Below are 22,090 nucleotides of genomic sequence, written 5' to 3'. Positions count from 1 at the left end.
AGACTGGTTACCCTACATTGAAGCTCCTTGTCGGCTTCTCATTGATGTGCTGGAATTGCTTATTCTCAACATCTCTTCGTACATTTGGTCTGAGCAAATCCAGATGAGATCTCAACCTTCGATTAAAGAACATCATGGCCGGGGCCTGGTTGGTGACTGCATGTGTTGCATTTCTGTAGGCTACCAGGAAATTGTCCACCTTATGCTGCAGTGGAATGTCGTCATCGCACATGGCCCTTACTGCTTTTTTAAAGGTTTGTACGAACCTCTCAGCCAATCCATTTGTGGCTGGATGATACGGGGCGGATGTGTAATGCCTTACCCCATTCCTTTTCATGAATCTTCGAAACTCTTCGGACACAAACTGTGGTCCGTTATCAGAGCAAATCTGCTCTGGCAAGCCGTTCCTGGCAAATATGGTCCGTAGGACTGCAATAGTTTTCTCCGTGGTGGTGGACGACATTTTGATCACCTCAGGCCATTTCGAGTGCGCATCCACGGCTATTAAAAACATTGAGTCCATGAATGGACCAGCAAAATCAATATGCACCCGTTGCCATGGAGATGAGGGCCACTCCCATGGGTGTAGAGGGGCATGTGGTAGTGCATTTTGGACCTTCTGGCATCCTGAGCAGCTCTTTGTCAGGTCCTCGATTTGCTGATCGATCCCCGGCCACCACACATAAGCCCTAGCAAGGCTTTTCATTTTCACCCCTCCCAGATGGCCTTCGTGAAGCTCATTGAGCACTCTCTCCCTTAACTTGGGTGGAATTACCACTTGGGATCCACACATCAAGGTCCCCTGGCATACTGACAGCTGTTCTCTTCTGGATGAGAATGCTGGCAACAGTGAGTCGCCATGTGTTGGTCATCCCTTCACCGTCAAGTCATATACCCGAGACAGTGTCGGGTCATTTCGGGTCTCCTTCTCTATACCAGCGTTAGTTACTGGCAAGCGTTCAATTATAGTCGAATAAAATATCTCGACAGGGTCCACTGCTGGTGCTTCCTCCGCAGTAGGCAGTGGCAGGCGTGATAGCCCATCAGCGTTTCCATGCTGTTTCGTGCCCTTATACTCGATTTCATATTGGTTCGCCCCTAGAAAAAGGGACCATCTTTGTAGCCGTTGCGCAGTCATCACCGGAACGCCCTTCTTTGGATTAAAGATGGAGACAAGTGGTTGGTGGTCAGTCAGCAAGGTGAACTTCTGCCCGTGCAGATAGTGGTTGAACTTTTTCACTCCCCACACTAGGCTGAGGGCCTCCCTGTCAATCTGGGTGTAGTTACGCTTGGCTGAGGTTAGTGACCGAGATGCAAAGGCTACTGGCCTCTCCGAGCCGTCCGGGAATTTGTGCGACAGCACCGCTCCAATGCCATAGGGTGATGCATCACACGCCAACCAAATTGGTAGTGCTGGGTTGAAATGAGCCAACACCTCTTTTGATGTGATAAATTCTTTGCACTTCTGGAAAGCTCGTTTACATTCGTCATTCCACTTCCATGGTACCCCCGTTTGCAGTAGGGTGTTCAGTGGGTGTAGTACTGTAGACAAATTCGGCAAGAACTTATGGTAGTAGTTCACCAGCTGGAGGAACGACCTCAGTTGTGACACATTTTCCGGTGCTGGAGCCTTGACTACTGCCTCAATCTTTTCAGGGGACTTATGTAACCCCTCTTCATCAATAACGTGGCCACAATACGAGATCTTCTGGAAAAACTCGCATTTGTGGCGATTAGCTCGGAGCCCATATTCCTTCAATCTAGTGAGCACCTGCTCCAGGTTGGCGAGGTGATCACTGTCATTTTCGCCCGTGACCAGGATGTCGTCCAAATAACACTGGGTACCCGGAATCCCTTGCAGGACTTGATCCATTGCCCTTTGCCAAATAGCCGGAGCTGATGCTACCCCGAACACCAGCCGGTTGTATTGATAGAGACCTTTATGAGTGTTGATCGTGAGGTACTGTTTCGAGGCTTCTTCTACCTCCATTTGCAGGTACGCCTGGGCCAGATCAATCTTAGTGAAGCGTTTCCCTCCAGATAGCAAGGCGAAAATATCTTCAATCCGCGAAAGCGGATATTGTACCGTGTGAAGGACTGGGTTCACTGTCACCTTAAAGTCCCCACAGATGCGAACCTTCTTTGGTTCCCCAGGCGTATTACTCAACGACCTCTTCATTACAGGAACGATGGGTGTAGCCCACTTGCTCCAGTCCACTTTGGACAGTACTCCTGAACGTTCCAAACCTTCCAGCTCTGCTTCGACGGCTGGGTGGATCGCATAAGGCACCGGTCTGGCCTTAAAAAACTTTGGGCTTGCATTTTCCTCGTCGCTGTTATGCCTTTTAGTGTTCCGAGTCCCTACTGGAACACTTCTTGTGCGTCAGTTAGCATTTTTGACAGTCGTCCAGGTGTGACGTCGTCATCCCTTTTGGCACCTACAGTCAGTGCTTGTATGGAATGCCAATCTAGCTGTATCTTCCGGATCCATTCACGTCCTAGTAGTGGTGGTCCTCCATCTGGCAATACATATAGGTCCATTTTTGGTGTTTCCTTGCCGTTATATATAACGTTCACCCTTATTTTTCCTTTGGGGTAGACTTTTTGCCCCGTGTACGTCTTCAAGACAATCTCTATCTCTCATGGGTATATGTGAGAATAGCCGCTTGTAGTCCCTTCGGTTTATGACTGTTGGGGCTGATCCTGTGTCGAATTCCATTTTCACTTGGACTCCGGCTATCTTGAGCGTGACCCAGATAGTTTGGTGATCCTCCGTTTTGATCACCTTAAGTAGTTTCAGACAACCCAGCTCCTTCCTTCCGGAGTCTGTATCACTTTTCTGTTCGTCTGAACTACTCTCAGTCACCTTATGTACCTTCTTGTACTTCTCCTGTGGAGATTTCTTGCTGCTGGTTTTCTTTCCCGACCTGCAGACTCTTGCTATGTGTCCTACTTTTCCACACTGTCTGCACACTTTGTCCTTGAACCAGCAATCATTATGGTCATGTGTTGTTCTGCCGCAGCGATAGCACTTCACTGTTCCGTATGACATTTCATTTGTGCCATATTCTTGCGGTCTCCGTTGTATCTCTGCAGCGCCCCGTGCGGCTGCTTCGTGTGATACTGCCATGCTGAAAGCCTTGTCCAGCGTAAGATCCTTTTCTGATAGAAGCCGTTTCTGGGTTTCTTCACTTTGAAGCCCACACACAAACTTGTCCCTTAAAGTATCTGCTAGTCCTGTTCCAAACTGGCAGTGTTTCGATAGCTTGCGCAGTTCCGTTAAATACTCAGCATTACTTTCATCTTTATGCTGGTTCCTTTTGTGAAACTTAAATCTTTCTGCTATCAGCAGCGGTGTGGGGTTTAAGTGGTCCTGTAGGATTGACACTGTTTTCAAAATCCTTTTCCACTGGCTTCTCTGGGGTTACTAGGTTTCGCAGTAAGCCATACGTTTTTGCACCCATTGAATTCAACAATACCAGCGCTTTCCTCTCATCTGGCACTTCATTCGCCTTGCAGTACACTTCTATGCGTTCGACATATGTCGTCCAATCTTCGACTTCATTGTCGAACGCTGTGACACTGCCAATCTTCGGCATCCCTGGGTGTGGTTAGACTGGCTCAAAATGGCGTTTTCCCGCGCTCTCCCTTCTCCGCTGCGGCTCAAAATGGCGTTTTCCCGCGCTCTCCCTTCTCCGCTGCGGCTCAAAATGGCGTCTCCCGCGCTCTCCCTTCTTCTCCGCTGTGGCTCAAAATGGCGTCTCCCGCGCTTTCCTTTCTTCCCCGCTGACGCTGCTCGGCCCTTGAACACCGGCTGCGCTCTGCGCGTTTTCCTGCGCGCCTCTCTCTCTCGTTGACGCTGCTCGGCCCTTGAACACCGGCTACACTCTGCTCTCTCTCATTGACGCCGCTCGGTCCTGAACACCGGCTGCGCCCTGTGCGCTCTACCCTCTCTCTTCTCCCGTCGACGCTGCTCGGCCTTTTTCTGTGCCGTCGGTCGGCTCTAGCCGCCGCTGTCTGGGAAGGGTCTGCGCCGTACCTGTTGCCAGCCCGTTTCGCTGGACCACCGTGACTGGAGAACCAAGCCCAGCTCTCAACAGCCTCCCCTGCGATGCTCAAGTCTCCGCTGGATGGTCGACGCCCGTGCTTCTAGACTCGGCGTTCTTCTTTCACTTTTCTCCAGGAGTGAATCCCTGGGAGGTGATGCAGAGTTGCAGGTAGGTTTGAATCTTCTCGTCGCCAATGTTAGATCCGTGTATCTTGATGTTGTGTGTCCTTCAATAATTAGACAAGAGACTGCAGGAAACAATCAACAGGTGTTTACTGGATGAGGGTTACTCTAAAACTAAGTGAGTTTTTCCAGCATTTTCTGTTGTTATTTCGGATTTCCAACATCTGCAGTATTTTGCTATCGTACTAGTGTGCAGATCCCTACTCAGGGTTTATATACAGGTGTGGTCACTGCCGGTACTACAGTATACAGGAGCTGTAAAAAGTAGTTCTCCCCTTAAAGGTGCATACACTACAGGTACTAGGACCACTGCTTTTCTTGATGTGTTAATGACTTGAACTTGGGTGTACAGGGCACAATTTCAAAATTTGCAGATGACACAAAACTTGGAAGTATAGTGAACAGTGAGGAGGATAGTGATGGACTTCAAGAAGACATAGACAGGCTGGTGGAATGAGTGGACAACTGGCAAATGAAATTTAACGCAGAAAAGTGCAAAGTGATACATTTTGGTAGGAAGAATGAGAAGAGGCAATATAAACTCAAGGGTTCAATTCTAAAGTGGGTGCAGGAACAGAGAGACCTGGGGGTATATGTGTACAAATCATTGAAGGTGGCAGGGTAGGTAGAGAAACAGTTTAAAAAAAATAAAAAAAAAATACGGGATCCTGGGCTTCATAAATAGAAGCATAGAGTACAAAAGCAAGGAAGTTATGATGAATCTTTATAAAACATTGGTTCGGCCTCAACTGGTGTATTGTGTCCAATTCTGGGCACCGCACTTTAGGAAAGATGTGAAGGCCTTAGAGGGTGCAGAGACGATTTACGAGAATGGTTCCAGGGATGAGGGACTTCAGTTACGTTGGTAGATTGGAGAAGCTGGGGTTATTCTCCTTAGAGCAGAGACGGTTGAGAGGAGATTTGTTAGAGGTGTTCAAAGTCATGAGGATTCTGGACAGAGTAGGTAGAGAGAAACTGTTCCCATTGGCGGAAGGTTCGAGAACCAGAGGACACAGATTCAAGGTGATTGGCAGAAGAACCAGAAGCGACGTGAGGAAAAACTTTTCTACACTGAGTGTTTAGTATCTGTAATGCACTGCCTGAAAGGGTGGTGGAGGCAGATTCAATCATGGCTTTCAAAAGGGAATTGGATAAGTACCTGAAGGGAAAAGGATTTGCAAAGCTACGGGAAAGGGTGGTGGAGTGGGACTAGCTGAAGTGCTTTTGCAGAGAGCCGACATGGGCTTGATGGACCGAATGGCTGCCTTCTGTGCTATAACCATTCTATGATTCTGTGTGCATAAATCATTTCATGCAAACCTATTAAGAAATGCCAAGCTGGTGGAGAAGATTTGGGTGCTAGTAATGTTTTAATCATGGGCATGTAATAGTTTAAAAAATTTATATTTTTAACGCATTGGAATAGAATATGTGCAGACTAAATCACCAGTCCAATATTTATAACTTAATAAAAATTTAAATCATAAACGTTTACAGGGCAGCAGGAAGCCATTTGGCTCATCGTGTCTGTGCCCCTCTTTACAACACATTTGACTCAATATATTTAAATATATAATTTGCTCATTTACCTTCTAAGAATTTGTTGTTTTTGTGTATCATTTATTTGAACGTTTTTAATGTTAAGCCAAAACTGCTTATCCACTAGACATTTTTTCAGATGTTTACCGAATGCATTTGGTGTTTGTGGTCTTAATTGTAGTTGGGTGGGGGGTGGGGAGGAGCAGGAAAGCAGATTTATAGAAGAAAACCATTATTGTCTTGCTTTGGATTTCTTCCTCCAGATTTCGTTATACATATTTAATTTCAGGGCCATGTTTTACAAACACTATATTAGCTTCATTGCATGGCTATCCAATGCTTGTTCATTGTTTATAGATTAGAACCAAGATGAGCCGATTACACAACCTTCTGACGTCAATGCTGTACTTCTGGAGATCTGCCACTAGATTCTGCGTATGCCTACTGTTGACCACATCAAATGAGAGTATTCATGTGGTCTATTACTATGGTTGTCAAGGCAACCCTGTAGCCCTTGCATGCATCTGCAGTGACACAGTTTATAATTGGTATTTATTGTTGGGGCTTAAAGAATTGTATTACACTGTTGTTTTTGTCAGTAGAAAGATACAGCCTGATGTACCTTAAAATTGGACGATTGATTTCAAATTTCTTTGAAGTTTGAAACTTAATGTATGCATTAACTGGCATGCTTGTTTACAGTCCTTAAAAAGATGGATAGTAATTGGATATGCTGTAGTATATTTTCCTGTAGTCTTTGGGGTGGGGAAAGAGAGAGGGAACGGGCGATCTTACTGTACTACAGTACTAGCTGCATGATTCTCTGCACTTTCAGTTCTCATGTCAGTAGCACCTTCATTACCCTTCTACTGCTGTCAGATTCTGTGCTGTACTTGAGGTTTAAAAAAAATCTTCATTTGCTTCACACAAACGCACGAGTATCTGGCAATGAGTTTGTCAGTGATTCAACCTCAGGATTGTGGTCATATTCATTAACTGGTTGAGCTTCCCTCTTGCACTTCGACATTCTCAGAATTGTTGAATTAACTCACTGCTAGCCATTTTTTAATCCTATATTTATCCTTTATGTTAGGCATTCTCAAACCTTATTTTGCACTGCCGTGGAGATTCAGCACTTCTAGGTTTTTCTCTTTGGTGCTATCAGAGCACTTCTGTTGCTAAATGCATCCATATTTTGAATCTGTACTGCATGATCCAGCGAGATCAGTGAGCTTAGAAAGTTTCTGCTCGGTGCACACAACAACAAATAGAGAGGATAACCAGTGATTAACCATGAAATAACTGGTACATTCAATTCGGGAGATAAATCTGATCATTCATGAGTGCATTATGATGGTCTTATTTACAAGTTAATAAACTGCCTGTTACTCTGATCTCAGAACATGGAGGTTTCAGAATAATTTTGGTTTTAATAAAATAATGAATTACCATTAGATATTTAAAATTTTGTCTTGATGGACATTTTAAGTAAATTACCTACTTCTGTGACTTACCAACATCTTAAAAAAAAAAAAAAATTGGGATTTTTAATTCATGGAGTCATCTTGTCCCCAATGTTGTTTCTTTAAAGGTTGAGTCAAGGAAGTTGGTTGAATACTCTAACCATATTCCTCAATCCTGTCTTACTAGAAATGCATCAAATTGTATCTTGAACTCATTAATACAGTCTGCTTCAGTGCTCCAGATGTGGTATGATTAACACCTTATAAATCAGCAAGCACCAGAACGACATACACCTCCGCTCTTACCTCACCCCCACTGAAATCCTTATCCACGCCGTCACCAATGCCCTCAATTTTCCCAAAACCCTCCTTATTGCCCTTCTGTCCATCGCCCTTGTCCTCACTGACCTACACTGGCTCCCTGTCCCTTAGCACAGTAGGTTTGAAATCCTCATCTACAAATTACTGCATAACTCCACCCGACTCTACCTCTGCAGCCTCCTCCAAGAACAACAATTTGCATCTATATAGTGCCAGTAACATGGGAAAGCATCCCAAGGCACCTCACAGAAGTGAAATCAGCCAAAAATTGACACTCCGCTAAAGTCGGAGATATTAAAATGGGTGACTAAAGCTTGTTCAAAGAGGTAGGTTTTAAGGAGGGTCTTAAAGGAGGAGAGGAAGAGAGGTTTTGGGAGGAAATTCTACAACTGAGGTCCTAGAAGGCATGGCCACCAATGGTGGGATGCAGGAAATCAGGGACGCACAAGTTCATTTGGAGTGCAGGAGTTGTAACTCATGGACAAGATGAGCTCAGAGAGAACATGAGGGGAAGATAGGAGAGAAACTAGAGAGATATGGGTTCAGGGTTAGGGCAGGGGGCAACATTGGGGGAAGCTTGGCAAGAAGGATGGGGCAAGACCGAAGCAGCTGACTGGATGGTCAGAATCTTAGTGACAAAGAAGTCCATGAGCTCTTTGCACTTATTGTTGGAGATGAGTGTGGAGAAGGCAGGGGAGAAGGGTGTAAGGAGAAAATTGGTAGTGGAGAAAAGAAGGAGGGGTTATCTTTCCTTTCCTGGCTGATATTGGAGTAATGAGCGGTTTTGGCAGAGGAAAGCAAGACTCAATAATGCTTGATGTGTCCAGCCAAATCTGGTGATAGATGGTTAAACCAGTTGTGCACCAGATACTCTAAAACCTGCGTCTCTTGGACTTCAGGGATCGACGATGGGGCCTGTAGCAGAGGGAATGACCAGGGTGGGAGAGAGTAAGGATTTTACTGGGGACATTGGCATCAAAGGTGGAGATGAGTGAGTGGTTGAGCAGGTCGACAGCTGCAGAAGTGCCTGGTGTTTCCTTCCAGGTCCTGTGATCCTGAAACTCTTGGTTCCTGTATCACCACCTATCTGCCATTGGTGGCAAAGCCTTCAGCAGTACTCTCTAAAACTTCCATCCAACCTACTTCTTTCTCCTCCTCAACAACAACAACTTGCATTTATATAGCGTTTTTAACATAGTAAAGTGTCCTGAGACATTTCACAAGAACATTATCAAAAAAAAAATTGACACCAAGCCACATAAGGAGATATTAGGACAGATGACCAAAAGCTTGGTCAAAGAGTTAGGTTTTAAGGAGCATCTTAAAAGAGGAGAAAGTGTTAGAGAGATGGAGAGGTTTAGGGAGGGAATTCCAGAGCCTAGGCAGTTGAAGGCACGGCCATCAATGGTGGAGCAATGAAAATTGGGGATTTGCAAGAGGCCAGAGTTGGAGGAGCACAGAGATCTCATGCGGCTGTAGGGCCGGAGGCCTTGTCCCTCCCTATTTCTCTATTGGTGGCTGAAAGCTTTGCCACCAATACAGAGATAGGGAGGGGCAAGGCAATGGAGGAATTTGGACACAAGGATGAGAATTTTAAAATTGCGGCGTTGCCATACCGAGAGCCAATGCAGGTCAGCGAGCACGGGTTGATGGGTGAACGAGAATTGATGCAAGTTAGGATACGGGCAGCATAGTTTTGGATGAACGCAAGTTTATGGAGGGTGCAAGGTGGGAGGCTGGCCAGGAGAGCATTGGAATAGTTGAGTCTAATGGTAACAAAGGCCTGGGGTTTTCAGGAGCTGAGGCAGAGACGGAGATGGAAGTAGGTCTTGATGATGGAGCGGATATGTAGGCGGAAGCTCATCTCTAGGTGAAATAGGACGCTAGAAAGAAAGACAGACTTGTGTTTACATAGCGCCTTTCACAACCACCAAACGTCCCAACGTGCTTTACAGCCAATGAAGTACTTTTTGAAATGTAGTCACTGTTGTAATGTAGGTCTGATTTAGTCTCATACAGCGGCCAGGGAGAGGGATGGAGTTGGTGGCTAGGGAACAGAGCTGGTGGCGGGGACCAAAAACAATAGCTTCGGTCTTCCCAGTATTTAATTGGAGGAAACGTCTGTTCATCCGATACTGGATGTTGGACAAGCAATGTGACAAAGCAGAGGCAGTGGAGCAAGGTGGTGGTGAAGTAAAAGTGGAGGTCGTCACCATACATGTGGAACTTGTACACGTGGCTCCTTTTAAAAGCCGCCTTAAAACTCCATGTCGATAGCAATCTTTTGGTCATCACTCCTAGCTCCCCTACTAAAAGTCAGCATTCTTTCCTTCCTTCTTCTGTGAAACACCTTGGGGTATTTCTCAATGTTAGAAGCTGTAGAAATGCTGGTGCAAACCAGTAGCTCATTTGCTTTTTTATACTGCAGCCCAGCCTGGGGAAGATGGTTTCACAGATTTAACCACAGTTGCCCCTAAATGTTTTTTTTTTATCAGCCTGCCATATGACACAATCCCTCTTTTGGTACCACCTTCTCATACAAATTATTTTACATTTAAACTGCATCTGGTCCAATTATCTAGATTATCTCAATCCTTTTGACTCTGGTTGTGTAGTATTTTGGCATCATCTGTAAATTTACAGATTTTGCTTATACTGTACTATTGTCTAAGTAAATCCATTTTTAAAATATACAATCATAATCCACATTTATGATGGAAACTGCCTATGTAAACTTGTCAGCTGTAATTACGCTCTCCTGCCGAGATGATGCTACAACACCTGTTGTCTCTCCCAGGTACTCGGGCAGTACTGCAGGAAAACTCCACCTCTACTGCCCAAATTGCTGTACGTTTTGCTATTCAGATGTTAACACTATTTGTAAATAAGGACCAGAATATATGACTTTAAAATGGAGATTGGATTACATTGGCACACCTGATCGAGTTTTCTTCTAACCCCGTTTCATTTGATGACTTCATTTGATCTCAAGTCCCTCTGTGAAGTTCCTTTCCTGTTTTTGAGTCAATCCATTTACTCTTCATATTCCACTTGACTTGATATTCCACACTTCTATGGGTTAGCGATGAAAGGTGAAGTAAATTTGGAATTATTTATTTCTGTACCAGAATCAAAAAGTTATATTTAACATTGCTGAAGAATGCAATATTTTGAAACTAAAATGGACAGAATTCTATTTGTATTTTGGAATATCAATTGGAGTATGAATCTAGCCATGACCTTTCAAAGAAATCGGATTACTTTGTTTCTCAATTTAAATCTGTGTCTACTGCATATGAATTTTACATTACCGTTGACTTGTAATGCACTGTAGGAGGCTCCACTGATTTGTAGGACTGTTACCGTGCCTAGTGTTTCACTTGGTCCAGAGGTTGGAACTGCTTCAGGCCTTTGCACAATTCCCCACTGAGTGATACTTTTTGATACTATCCTCTGGTTAGGATCATGACACCGGCATTTGAAATTGAAGACAAGGAGAGGGAGGACTGTTTACCTCTTGATCGTGAAGGGACAGATGTGTTCAGGGTGCTAGTAAGCACATCTCTGCTCAAACTGCATTTTCATGTTTGCTAAGATAAATGTTGAAAAGGAATTCTGTAGGAAATGGCACGTTGAACTCTCTTGTGGCTCTCTGCCTTGTAGCTCAGCATTAACTGCAGATTGTGGGGGTGTAAGGAGATGCATTCTGTCCCTATGACTTGTGTAGTATCTCTTTTCCCATAAATAATATGTAGTTTAATTTCCTGAACCTGATTGTTCACAGACATGGCCAGCCCTTCAGAGAAGACAAGGTTTGAATGCTCATGTCTTTATTCCAAATAGCAAGACTGAACAATACACAATGTATTATTAGCGGAAATGGGGTTGTCATGAGTGCTCAGATAAGATGCAGATCTTGGTCTGAGAAGAATTGCCATTAAGCAGCCGAACATATAATGAAAATGTATTTTTTGGGGGCAATGTGCATCGCTATGACCAAGAAGTTGAATTTCCTTTTGCTAAAAATTTATTAGGATATCAAATAATAAGTACTGTACTGACACACATTTGTTTTGCTTGAAGAGAACAAAATTAAAAGCCCCTTTTAATAAATAATGTTTTACAAGTCCTTGCAAAATAGTTACAATTGTGGCTCATATGGTTTTCCAGTTTAAAGCTGCTGTAATCACTAGTTTTTGTTTCTTTTTCCCCTGTTGTATGGGTGACAGTTAAGAAAGCCTTCCTCTTTAAGAATGATATTTGGTCTGCCTAGTGCTACCCATTGTGAAGAGTGTAGAGTGGAGGGGATTTTCAGGAATGTGCAGTTTGTATACTTGCAGCACTGACCTCTGCTCTTCTCCATTGGATTCCTGCCAATCACAGTCAGAGCCCAAGGGCAAAGAGCAGAGGTCATTACTGTAACTATAAAAGCTGGAAAACTTGAATATCTAAATAATGGCTGGCTCTAGGATGAGCAATTTGTTTTGAACCCTTGCAGCAGAGTACATGAGTTTAGTCACGTGGGTGCTGTCAGACTCCAAAGCGCCCGACAGATTTATTCTTAAAGCAAAACATTCTCTGTATTTGATGTGTTTTTGCACTTTGTTGTATCTGCAATGTAAACATAAGATTTTTGATTGGCTATGTGGGAACGAGAAGCCAATGAAAATCTGATTTATTTTTCTTTCAAAATGAACAGTTATAGCCAGGGGAAGAAGGAAGCCGGTTTTAAAGTTGTTAAAGGGTTAGATCAGACAGGAAAAAAATAAAGATGTGTAAAATAACAAACCGGAGAGAGAATAGAGGGAAATAGGACACAAGTTTTGCAGAATTAATTGTTTTACTTCACATTATGTTTTAGTTAGTCCTGTAGTTTAGAGTTAAGATTATGGTAATAAAAGTGCTCCTAACATCTCTGTAGCTTTATTACTGTAATATTAGTGCTTATTAGCGTAATAGTGTTTATTACAGTGCCACAGTGAGCCAAACACTTGAGTTCTGGTCAACTCAGAATGAGTCACTTCCTTAGATCTGCCAACAATTTGGGTGTAAAAATGACTGACTTCTTTAGATCTCATTGATGGTCTTAATGAACGGGCAGCTGTGAAACAATATAGTCAGAAAAAGTATGTCTCAAAAAATTGAGCAAGCTGTTCAGCTTCATTTATCAATATCTGTTCATGCCCGAGAATATTTGTTCTGCGCTGATGATGCTATTTTGCCTGAGCTCTTGAGCGTACACCTGAACCGCCTTTTAATAGTTTGGAAATGGTATTTTCTTCACTGTTAACTATTCCAAAGCCATCAAGAACAGTCCAACACCAGTTATGGGATTATTTGAAAAGAAGAAACTAAAGTCAAAGAATAAAAAGTAAAACCTGTTTTATCTCACTTGCAAGGAGTGTCTTTAATAGTGACAGCAAATTCTGAAAGCCTAGCAATTTGCGGAATCTAATCACGTTAACACAGAAAACCTCAATTATGCAAATCTACCCTGGTTTACATATGCTAATGAAATTGAGAAATGTAGCTTTTTCTTAACTGAGACTCGAAACCTGGATAATGGATTCCTTGATTTTGCAAGTTCAGCGTAATGTATATGTCCACATTGGGTTATCTGGAATACAGACTTTTCCTATAATAATACAAGCCACATTTTAACAGTACTTTAAAAGTATGTTTGTTAATATTAAGAATATATAACAAATTCTGATGACTAATCTTATTGTGCATATGCTAATCACTATTAACATTTGAGAAACTCGAGACCTAGTAAAGTACTGTAGTTTCGCTCATCAAAAATTCTCCAACCTTAAATATAATTCATAATTCACTTTGTTGTAATGAGATTGCACTAGTGTTGATTATAAATTAGACTTTTCCTAATAGAAGAGGAAAAATGTTTACTATTTTGTGTTTAAAAACCCTTCTTCAGAATTAGAAAAATGTAAATGAGAAATGCGTTTTATAGAATTGACCTTTAGAAGTTGCGGCGAAAGCAACATATAAAGGGCTGCAGAAAGGGAATGGTGAGGTCAATTTCATACTTGAACACCAAATGCGAAGTCATCCAATCTGCATTTGGTCATCTCAGTGTAGAGGCGACCATATCATGAATAGTAGATTGGAGAAAGTGTTTAGCAAGTCCTTTGGGTGCTCTGCGCAATGGCAAATGTACAGATGTGGGTTGGGTTAATACAGCTGGAACTGGTTTCCGGTGCGAAGTGGGCAGTGCGATCCAAACACAAACGCAACTAAAGATGTTAGCAAGAGGCCTGAGCCAAGCTAGCCCACAGGTGAAAAACATCCAAGGTCCATCTAGTTCACCTTCTCCCATCCTGGCAGTCACACAATACAACAATTGTGAATTTGTTGACTGATCATGGTAATCAATCTCTATCAATTAGTCTACAACAGACTCGGACATGAGGCAAGGAAAACCTCCAGTGGTGAAAACTTTGGGAACTATAGATCCAAAGTTCCATGTTTCTCCCAAGTATGTTACACTTACTATATATCTTGTCTCCAATTACACATGTACCTCATCCCAAAATATTATTTTCTGAAAGAAATCTAGGGAAGTCTGTTCCAAAGATTTGCCACTCACTCACTGAAATGTTTCCACAGATTAGTTTTGAATATACCCTCCAATTGCAGGCAGTGTCCTTGGGTTCAACTGTTCTGGACAAGGTGAAATAGCTTATCATTAGTCTACATAATTGAGTCCCTTTCAAATCCTAAAAATGGCAATCATTTCACTTTTCAACCTTAACTCTTCCAGTGAGAACGTGCTCAATTTACGTAATCCTTTGTCATAATTCAATACTTCCATCCCCTCAGTCGTTCTGGTTGTCTTCTTCTGTATCCTTTCAATAGCTGCAATATCCTTTTTGTACTGCGGCTACCAGAACTCTGCACTGTATTCCAAGTATAGTCGCACCAATGACTTATAAAGTGGCAGGATTACCTCACTAGTCCCTTAGGGGATTTTTTTGTCCTAATGTGAAGCACTTTGCATTTCTCTACCACCTGTCTGCTCAATTACCAAGTGTATTCAAATCCTTCTGTAGCTTATCCTGTTTAACTTTGCAGCCTGCCACCTTCATTAACTTTGTATCATCTGCAAATTTAGCCACTGTGCTTGACTCCTAGCTCCAGATCATTTATGAAGAGGTCCCAAAGCAGATCCCTGTGGTGCCCCACTGGTAACATTCTCCCAGGGTGATGACAGTCCCTGTACCACTACCCTCTGGGTTCTATCAGTCAACCAATTACACATCCATTCTAAAATATTTCCACTGATTCCTGCTTTCTTTATTTAAGGTACCAGTTGTAGTGTATGTACCCGTCTATCTTTAAGGGAACTATTGAATGTAACCGTTCACCTTTAAGGGAACTACTTTAGGTGTGGCACTATTTGTTTGGCTTCTGTATACTGTAATACCGATAGTGACCACACCAGTATATAAGTGTTGTGCCAGGAGTTATTGGGCAGATTCGCCCGGACCTTCGAATAGTAAAGACCTGTTTTGTTGTTACTTCTGAAGTCTGTGTATTTATTAACTGCACAACCCACAGACTTTACACCAGTCTTTCCAGAGGAACTGTATCAAAGGCCTTACTGAAGTTCAAGTACACACAGCCACTGCCTTACCCCGGTCAAGCTCCTTTGTTACACCCTCCTGCCCCCACTGAAATTAAACTATAAAAAACTGTGCTTGCCTTTTTGTGGGCAACCTTTTAAGGGCCGGAACAACTGGACGGAGCATGAGCAGAGCAATGTCCACCCATATGATGACTAGTATTGCATCGATGTCTTACAACTGATGTTAGGGCCCCAATTTCCAAATACAAAGCACCCGACGCCTGTGTCAGATGGGCACCCTATACCCTAGAAGTCACCAGCTTCCAATTTGGCAGCCGACACACTTTGGGGAGATTGAGTGCAGGGGATCACGGTCCAAAATATGTTTTTTTTTAAACCAAAAAAGGGGTGAAACCTATGATGTCAATTGCTGCACAAATTTTTCTCTGATTTCATTCAGCATTCTAGGATATATACTATCTGGACCAGGGGATTTCTTGGTCTTAAGTCCTCTAATTTTTTAAGTGCCTCTATCACACTGATCCTCTGGGACATTGGGAATACTACAGAAATTGGATAGTAAGTTAGTTTTAACTTTCTCTCTAGATGTTCTTCCTGTTGTGATACCGAAAGAACTTTTTAATAAAGTGCTCAACATTTAAGTCAGGAACAGGAGTAGGCCATTCAGCCCCCTCGAGCCTGCCCCACCATTCTATTAGATCATGGCTAATCTGTATCCCAACTCCATTTACCCACCTTAGCTCCATATTCATATTTATCATAGCCATATTCATTTCCACACATTTTTTACGCTTCTAGTCTTCCTTTTAAGCTGTTCTAGCAAATTTCCTCACCCTACCAGACTTCTCTCTATCCTATTCTTTGTAGCCTCTGTTTATCTTAATTTATTCCCAATTTAATTGTCTTTAATTTTGGGAATACTTATTTAACTTGCACTTGTCTTTTTTGAATGTATACTTAACTTGTGTATTCAACATTATTATAGTTTTTTAAATGTTCTCTTTTTCCTCAATTCTTCTTCTAGCGATGATAAAGAAAATAAAGAAGAATTGCATTTATATAGCACATTTCACGAACTCAGGACGTCCCAAAGCGTTTTACAGCCAATTAAGTACTTTAAAAGTGGTCACTGTTGTAATGTAGGAAACGCAGCAGCCAATTTGCGCAGGCTCCCACAAACAGCAATGTGATAATGACCAGATGATCTGTTTTAGTGATGCTGGTTGAGTGATAACTGTTGGCCAGAACACCCCCGCTCTTCTTTGAAATAGTGCCATGGGATCTTTTATGTCCGCCTGAGAGGACAGATGGGGTCTCGGTTTAACATCTCATCTGAAAGATAGCACCTCCGACAGTGCAGCACTCCCTCAGAACTGCACTGGAGTGTCAGCCTGGATCTAATGCTCAAGTGGGACTTGAGCACGCAACCTGCTCAATACAGAGAAATGTGGTTGCGGTAATTTAGACCACTACTGGTACATATATTGACTTGCAAACAGTTGGCGTATCCCTTAATCACTGCTGACACATTCACATATTTCAATATTGTTGATCACTTAAATTCATGCTGAAGTATGAGTATCTTGGTGAGGGTTGAATCATTTTACCAAATTATATGGGATTGGGTATGTTCACTGGAGTGATACATGACCTTTTTGCAAGTGCCAGATTGCAAAAGCTGGATGAGTTTAATTGATTTAGCTATGGCATGTGTTTGTTTATTTGAACATCTTAGCTAAATGTCATGCAAATTTTAAAAATGGGCACATATACATTACTGATCATTTCAAATGATGAGGTGGTTTGGAATAGAAGGACGACAGCATTAGAGTGTCAGTGTAATGCAGGTATAGAAATCAAACACAGTGGCACAACACCTTGAATGCCAATTCCTGCACTTGTAAATTAAATCTTCTAAGATGTCACTCAGCTTGTTTAAAACCGAATGCTTTTGAACATTTGCTAAATATTTTCAGATAACAACAATAGAGTCAGCTTCATTGGTTACCCAAGTTTTCTAGTTAATCTGTTGTTATGCTGGTTATAAATATTTAAAATTGCTCCATACATGAGAAAAGAGTGAATCCAAGGCAGTAATTTAATTTATTGATGCAGATGATGTCCCAAGCCACGAGACCAAAGCTCAAGTGATTTAGAACATCATCTGAGCCCTCAGTTCGAGTGCTGAATTTGAGATGTATAGATTACTAGCTTTGTATGTTTTGGGTTTAACTTTGGGCTAGCATTGACTGGACAATGTGCTCCATTAATGTGTCGTGACTTTTATAACCAAAGGCTTAATGATTATGAAAATATAGAAACAGTAATATGCTAGCATTTTTCATTCCTAAAGGTTTTGAAGACTTTTACTCTGAGGCAGATGTATGCAATTACAATAAGTTGGCTTTGACACTTAAATTATTTAACAATTCTTTCCCTCCACCTGTTATTTAACAGCTGATTCCAAAGCCTAGCGAGCAGCCCAGGCAGCATGAAAGTCACCCTGAAGAAACCGAAGAGGAGCTCCGAGAACATCAGGCCATGCCAGAAGAACCGTACTCGGACAGAGGCATCAATCAGAATGAGTCTACAACTATGAACAAGGTGATACAGGTCAAACAAGAACCAATCGAAAGTGATGAAGAAGCAGAAGATCAGCGAGAGCAACAGGAGCTGGAGCAAAGGAAGAGGCAGGCAGAGCAACAGCAGGAGCTACTCTTCAGACAGGTATTTTGTGTTTTACTGTACATAAATATTTGTACTACATTAGTGACTTTTTATGCTGAGCTGAACTTGTACAGAGTTGTGTGGAGATGAAGGATGAGGGTGCATAAGTAGGTAACTAGATTTGGCCTCTCAAGCTAGCTTTTGCTAGTTTGCTTAAAATTAAACCCATTACAGTATTTTCTGCTGATAAGAATATTTTCAGATTAGTGTGTTTTTGTTTACCTGAAAATGATTGGCCCAGATTTTGTGGTCAGCGGCGAACAAATGGTGTTCGCTGTTCATTACAGTTACAGCAATAAATAAAGTCTGAAAGAATGAGACTCCACTCTTTTTTAAAAGCTAATTTCCAGTTTCAGAGAGGTTGTTTAGCAGTAATTAAGACTTACCACTCTGTTAAAAATACACTTGTACCTGAATGGACAAGCCCTAATTTTTTCTGGTGTGTTTAGTGGGTATCTAGTGGGTAAGTCCGCAACTTCACACCCTTCATGTGTTTGAATGCCAAGTTTCTGGAGGAACAGCGCAACTCTGACAGCAACTTCCTGATTTCTGCTTTTAACTGCGCATGTGTGGATGGCAGAAGTTGCTTCTGGACTTGTGCTCCAGAACTAGCTGCGCCTCTAGCCAAGCTGTTCCAATACAGCTACAACACTGACATCTACCGAACAATGTGGAAAACTGCCCAGGTATGTCCTGTCCACAAAAACCAGGACAAATGCAATCCGGCCAATTACCGCCCATCAGTCTACTCTCAATCATCAGCAAAGTGATGGATGGTGTCATTGAGAGTGCGATCAAGCAGCACTAACTCACCAATAACCTGCTCACCGATGCTCAGTTTGGGTTCCACCAAGACTACTCGGCTCCCGACCTCATTACAACCTTGGTCCAAACTTGGACAAAAGAGCTGAATTCCAGAGGTGAGGTGAGAGTGACTGCCCTAGATATCAAGGCAGCATTTGACCGAGTGTGGCATCAAGGAGCCCGAGTAAAATTGAAGTCACTGGGAATCAGGAGGAAAACTCTCCACTGGCTGGAGTCATACCTAGCAGAAAGGAAGATGGTTGTGGTTATTGGAGGTCAATCATCTCAGCCCAGAACATTGCTGCAGGAGTTCCTTAGGGCAGTGTCCTAGGCCCAACCATCTTCAGCTGCTTCATCAATGACCTTCCCTCCATCATAAGGTCAGAAGTGGGGATGTTCGCTGATGATTGCACAGTGTTCAGTTCCATTCGCAACTCCTCAGACAATGAAGCAGTCCGTGCCCGCATGCAGCAAGACCTGGATGGCTTCAGGCTTGGGCTGATAAGTGGCAGGTAACATTTAAGAACATAAGAACATAAGAAATAGGAGCAGGAGTAGGCCATTCGGCCCTTTGAGCCTGCTCCGCCATTCAATGGGATCATGGCTGACCTTCTGCCTCAATTCTTCACCAGCTCTATCACCATATCCCTTGATGCTTTTACTAGTCAGAAATCTGTCGACTTTTGTTTTGAATATACCAAACGACTGAGCCTCCACAGCCCTATGGGGTAGAGAATTCCAAAGATTCACCACCCTCTGTGTGAAGAAATTTCTTCTCATCTCAGTCCTGAATGACCTACCCTTTATCCTGAGGCTGTGACCCCTGGTTCTACATTCCCCAGCCAAGGGAAACATTCTCCCAGCATCCACCCTATCAAGCTCTGTAATAATTTTGTATGCTTCAATGAGATCCCCTCTCATTCTTCTGAATTCAAGAGAATACAGGTCTAGTTTACTCAATCTCTTCTCATACGACAGTCCCGCCATCCCAGGAATCAATCTCGTGAACGTTCGTTGCACTCCCTCTATGGCAAGTATATCCTTCCTTAGGTAAGGAGACCAAAATTGTACACAGTACTCCAGGTGTGGTCTCACCAAGGCCCTATATAATTGGAGTAAGATTTCTTTACTCCTGTACTCAAATCCTCTTGTAATGAAGGCCAGCATACCATTTGCCTTCCTAATGGCTTGCTACACCTGCACATTCACTTTCAGTGACTCTTGTACAAGGTCACCCAGGTCCCTTTGAGCATCTGCATTCCCCAATCTTTCACCATTTAGGAAATACTCTGCCTTTCTGTTCTTCCTACCAAAGTGGATAACTTCACATTTATCCACATTATATTCCTTCTGCCATGTTCTCGCCCACTCACTGAGCCTGTCGAGATCCCCTTGAAGCCTCTTCACATCCTGTTCACAACTGACACTGCCACCTAGCTTTGCATCATTAGCAAATTTGGAAATGTTACATTTAGTCCCCTCATCCAAATCATTGATATAGATTGTGAATAGCTGGGGCCCAAGCACCGATCCTTGCGGTACCCCACTAGTCAGAGCCTGCCATCCTGAAAAATACCCGTTTATCCCTACTCTTTGTTGTCTATCTGTTAACCAATTATCAATCCATGCTAGTATATTACCCCCCAATTCCATGTGCCCTAATTTTGTTCACAACCTCTTGTGTGGGACTTTATCGAAGGCCTTCTGAAAATCCAGATACACCACATCTACCAGTTCCCCTTTGTCTACTCCACCAGTTACACCCGCAAAGAACTCCAGTAGCTTTGTCAAACAGGATTTCCCTTTCATAAATTCATGTTGACTCTGCCCAATCTTACTATTAGTTTCTAAAGTGCCCAGTTATTGCATCCTTTATAATAGACTAGCTGGGGAGCCCCGCGTTGCGAGGGCAATTTTGGGGCGCTTGGTCTCCCTGCCCCTGTGTGTCCCCCCTCTCCCTGTCATGTCCTATCCCTCCCTCCCCTCCCCTCTCTCCCTCCCCTCCTCTCCCTCCCCTGTCTCCCCTCCCTCCCTCCCCCACCCCCACACCTCCCCTCCCCCACACCTCCCCTCCCGCGATTTCCCGAGGCTCCCCCCCCCCCCCCGGCGATCTCCCGAGGCTGTGTGCTGGCGTCACGGGGGCCGTGCGCATGCGTGCCGGCGTCAAGGTGGCTGCGGAACTGGCGTGACGGGGTGGCGGGCTGTGTGCATGCGTGGTTTCAAGACCACCGTCGGTTCAGAAGGATAAGGCCCGCCCACACACGCACCGATTGGTCGACCGGTCAGGTCACCGAAGCGTAGGATTGGTCAATCGTCGAGTCACTCGACACTCAACTGTTGGATGGCACGCACCCGTCCGATTGGTCGACCTCGACGTCACACGGTCGCTAATGAGATGCTAATGAGCGGAACGCTGAACGTTTTTCGGATACCGCGGGCGCGGTTTTTGTCTGGCCGAAACGTAAATACGCCTATGACCGGTCCGGAATCGCAAGCTTTCTTGAGGCGACGCGCGCGTCGGTACGCTCTGTAACTTTCAAACGTATAGAACACGGACAGACATCGGGACAGACAGAAGAGCTCTTTTATATATATATATATATATATATATATATAGATTCCAGCATTTTCCCAACTACTGATGTGAGGCTAACAGGTCTGTAGTTCCCTGTTTTCTCTCTCCCTCCTTTCTTAAATAGCGGGGTTACATTTGCTATCCTCCAAGCTGCAGGAACCGTTCCAGAATCTATAGAATTTTGGAAGGTGACAACCAATGCGTCCACTATCCCAATGGCCACCTCTTTCAAAACCCTAGGATGTAGGTCATCCGGTCCTTGGGATTTATCGACTTTTAGCCCCATTAATTTTGCTAGTACTGTTTTTTTACTAATTATTTCTTTAAGTTCCTCATTCTCGCCACACCCTTGGTTTTCTCGTATTTCTGGGAGGTTTTTTGAGTCTTCCTTCGTGAAGACAGAAACAAAGTATTTATTTAATTTCTCGGCCATTTCCTCATTCCCCATTATAAATTCTCCCATCTCTGACTGAAAAGGACCGACATTTACCTTCGCCAGTCTTTTCCTTTTCACATACCTATAGAAGCTTTTACAATCCGTTTTTATATTTTTTGCCAGTTTGTGCTCCTATTCCATTTTCCCTTTCTTTATCAATTTCTTGATCCCACTTTGCTGATTTTTAAAAAGATCCCAATCCTCAGGCTGACTGCTTTTCTGGCAACTTTATAAGTTTCCTCCTTTGACTTAATACTAGCTTTAATTTTTTTTGTTAGCCATGGTTGGATCACTTTTCCTTTTGGGTTTTTATGCCCTAGAGGAATATATGTTTGTTGCAAATTATGCATTATTTCCTTGAATGTTAGCCATTGGTAAATAGATAAGG

The 22,090-nt window shown here is 43.2% G+C and overlaps 1 protein-coding gene across 14 annotated transcripts in view; it reads left to right on the top strand.

Moving 5' to 3' along the window:
* Positions 1-22,090, top strand: part of hdac4 (histone deacetylase 4) — a 553,521-nt gene that overhangs the window by 422,528 nt on the left and 108,903 nt on the right. For all 14 annotated transcript variants that reach the window (XM_085985633.1, XM_085985631.1, XM_085985630.1 and 11 more), the window contains one exon: positions 17,618-17,887. In XM_085985633.1, the coding sequence (XP_085841759.1) occupies positions 17,618-17,887 (270 nt within the window). The remainder of the gene's footprint in view (positions 1-17,617; positions 17,888-22,090) is intronic.

The sequence above is a fragment of the Somniosus microcephalus genome, chromosome 4 (assembly GCF_052327205.1).
Source record: "Somniosus microcephalus isolate GS21.2 chromosome 4, FLI_Smic_1.0, whole genome shotgun sequence".
Lineage (NCBI taxonomy): Eukaryota > Metazoa > Chordata > Chondrichthyes > Squaliformes > Somniosidae > Somniosus > Somniosus microcephalus.
This window is presented reverse-complemented; position numbering and strand designations above follow the sequence as displayed.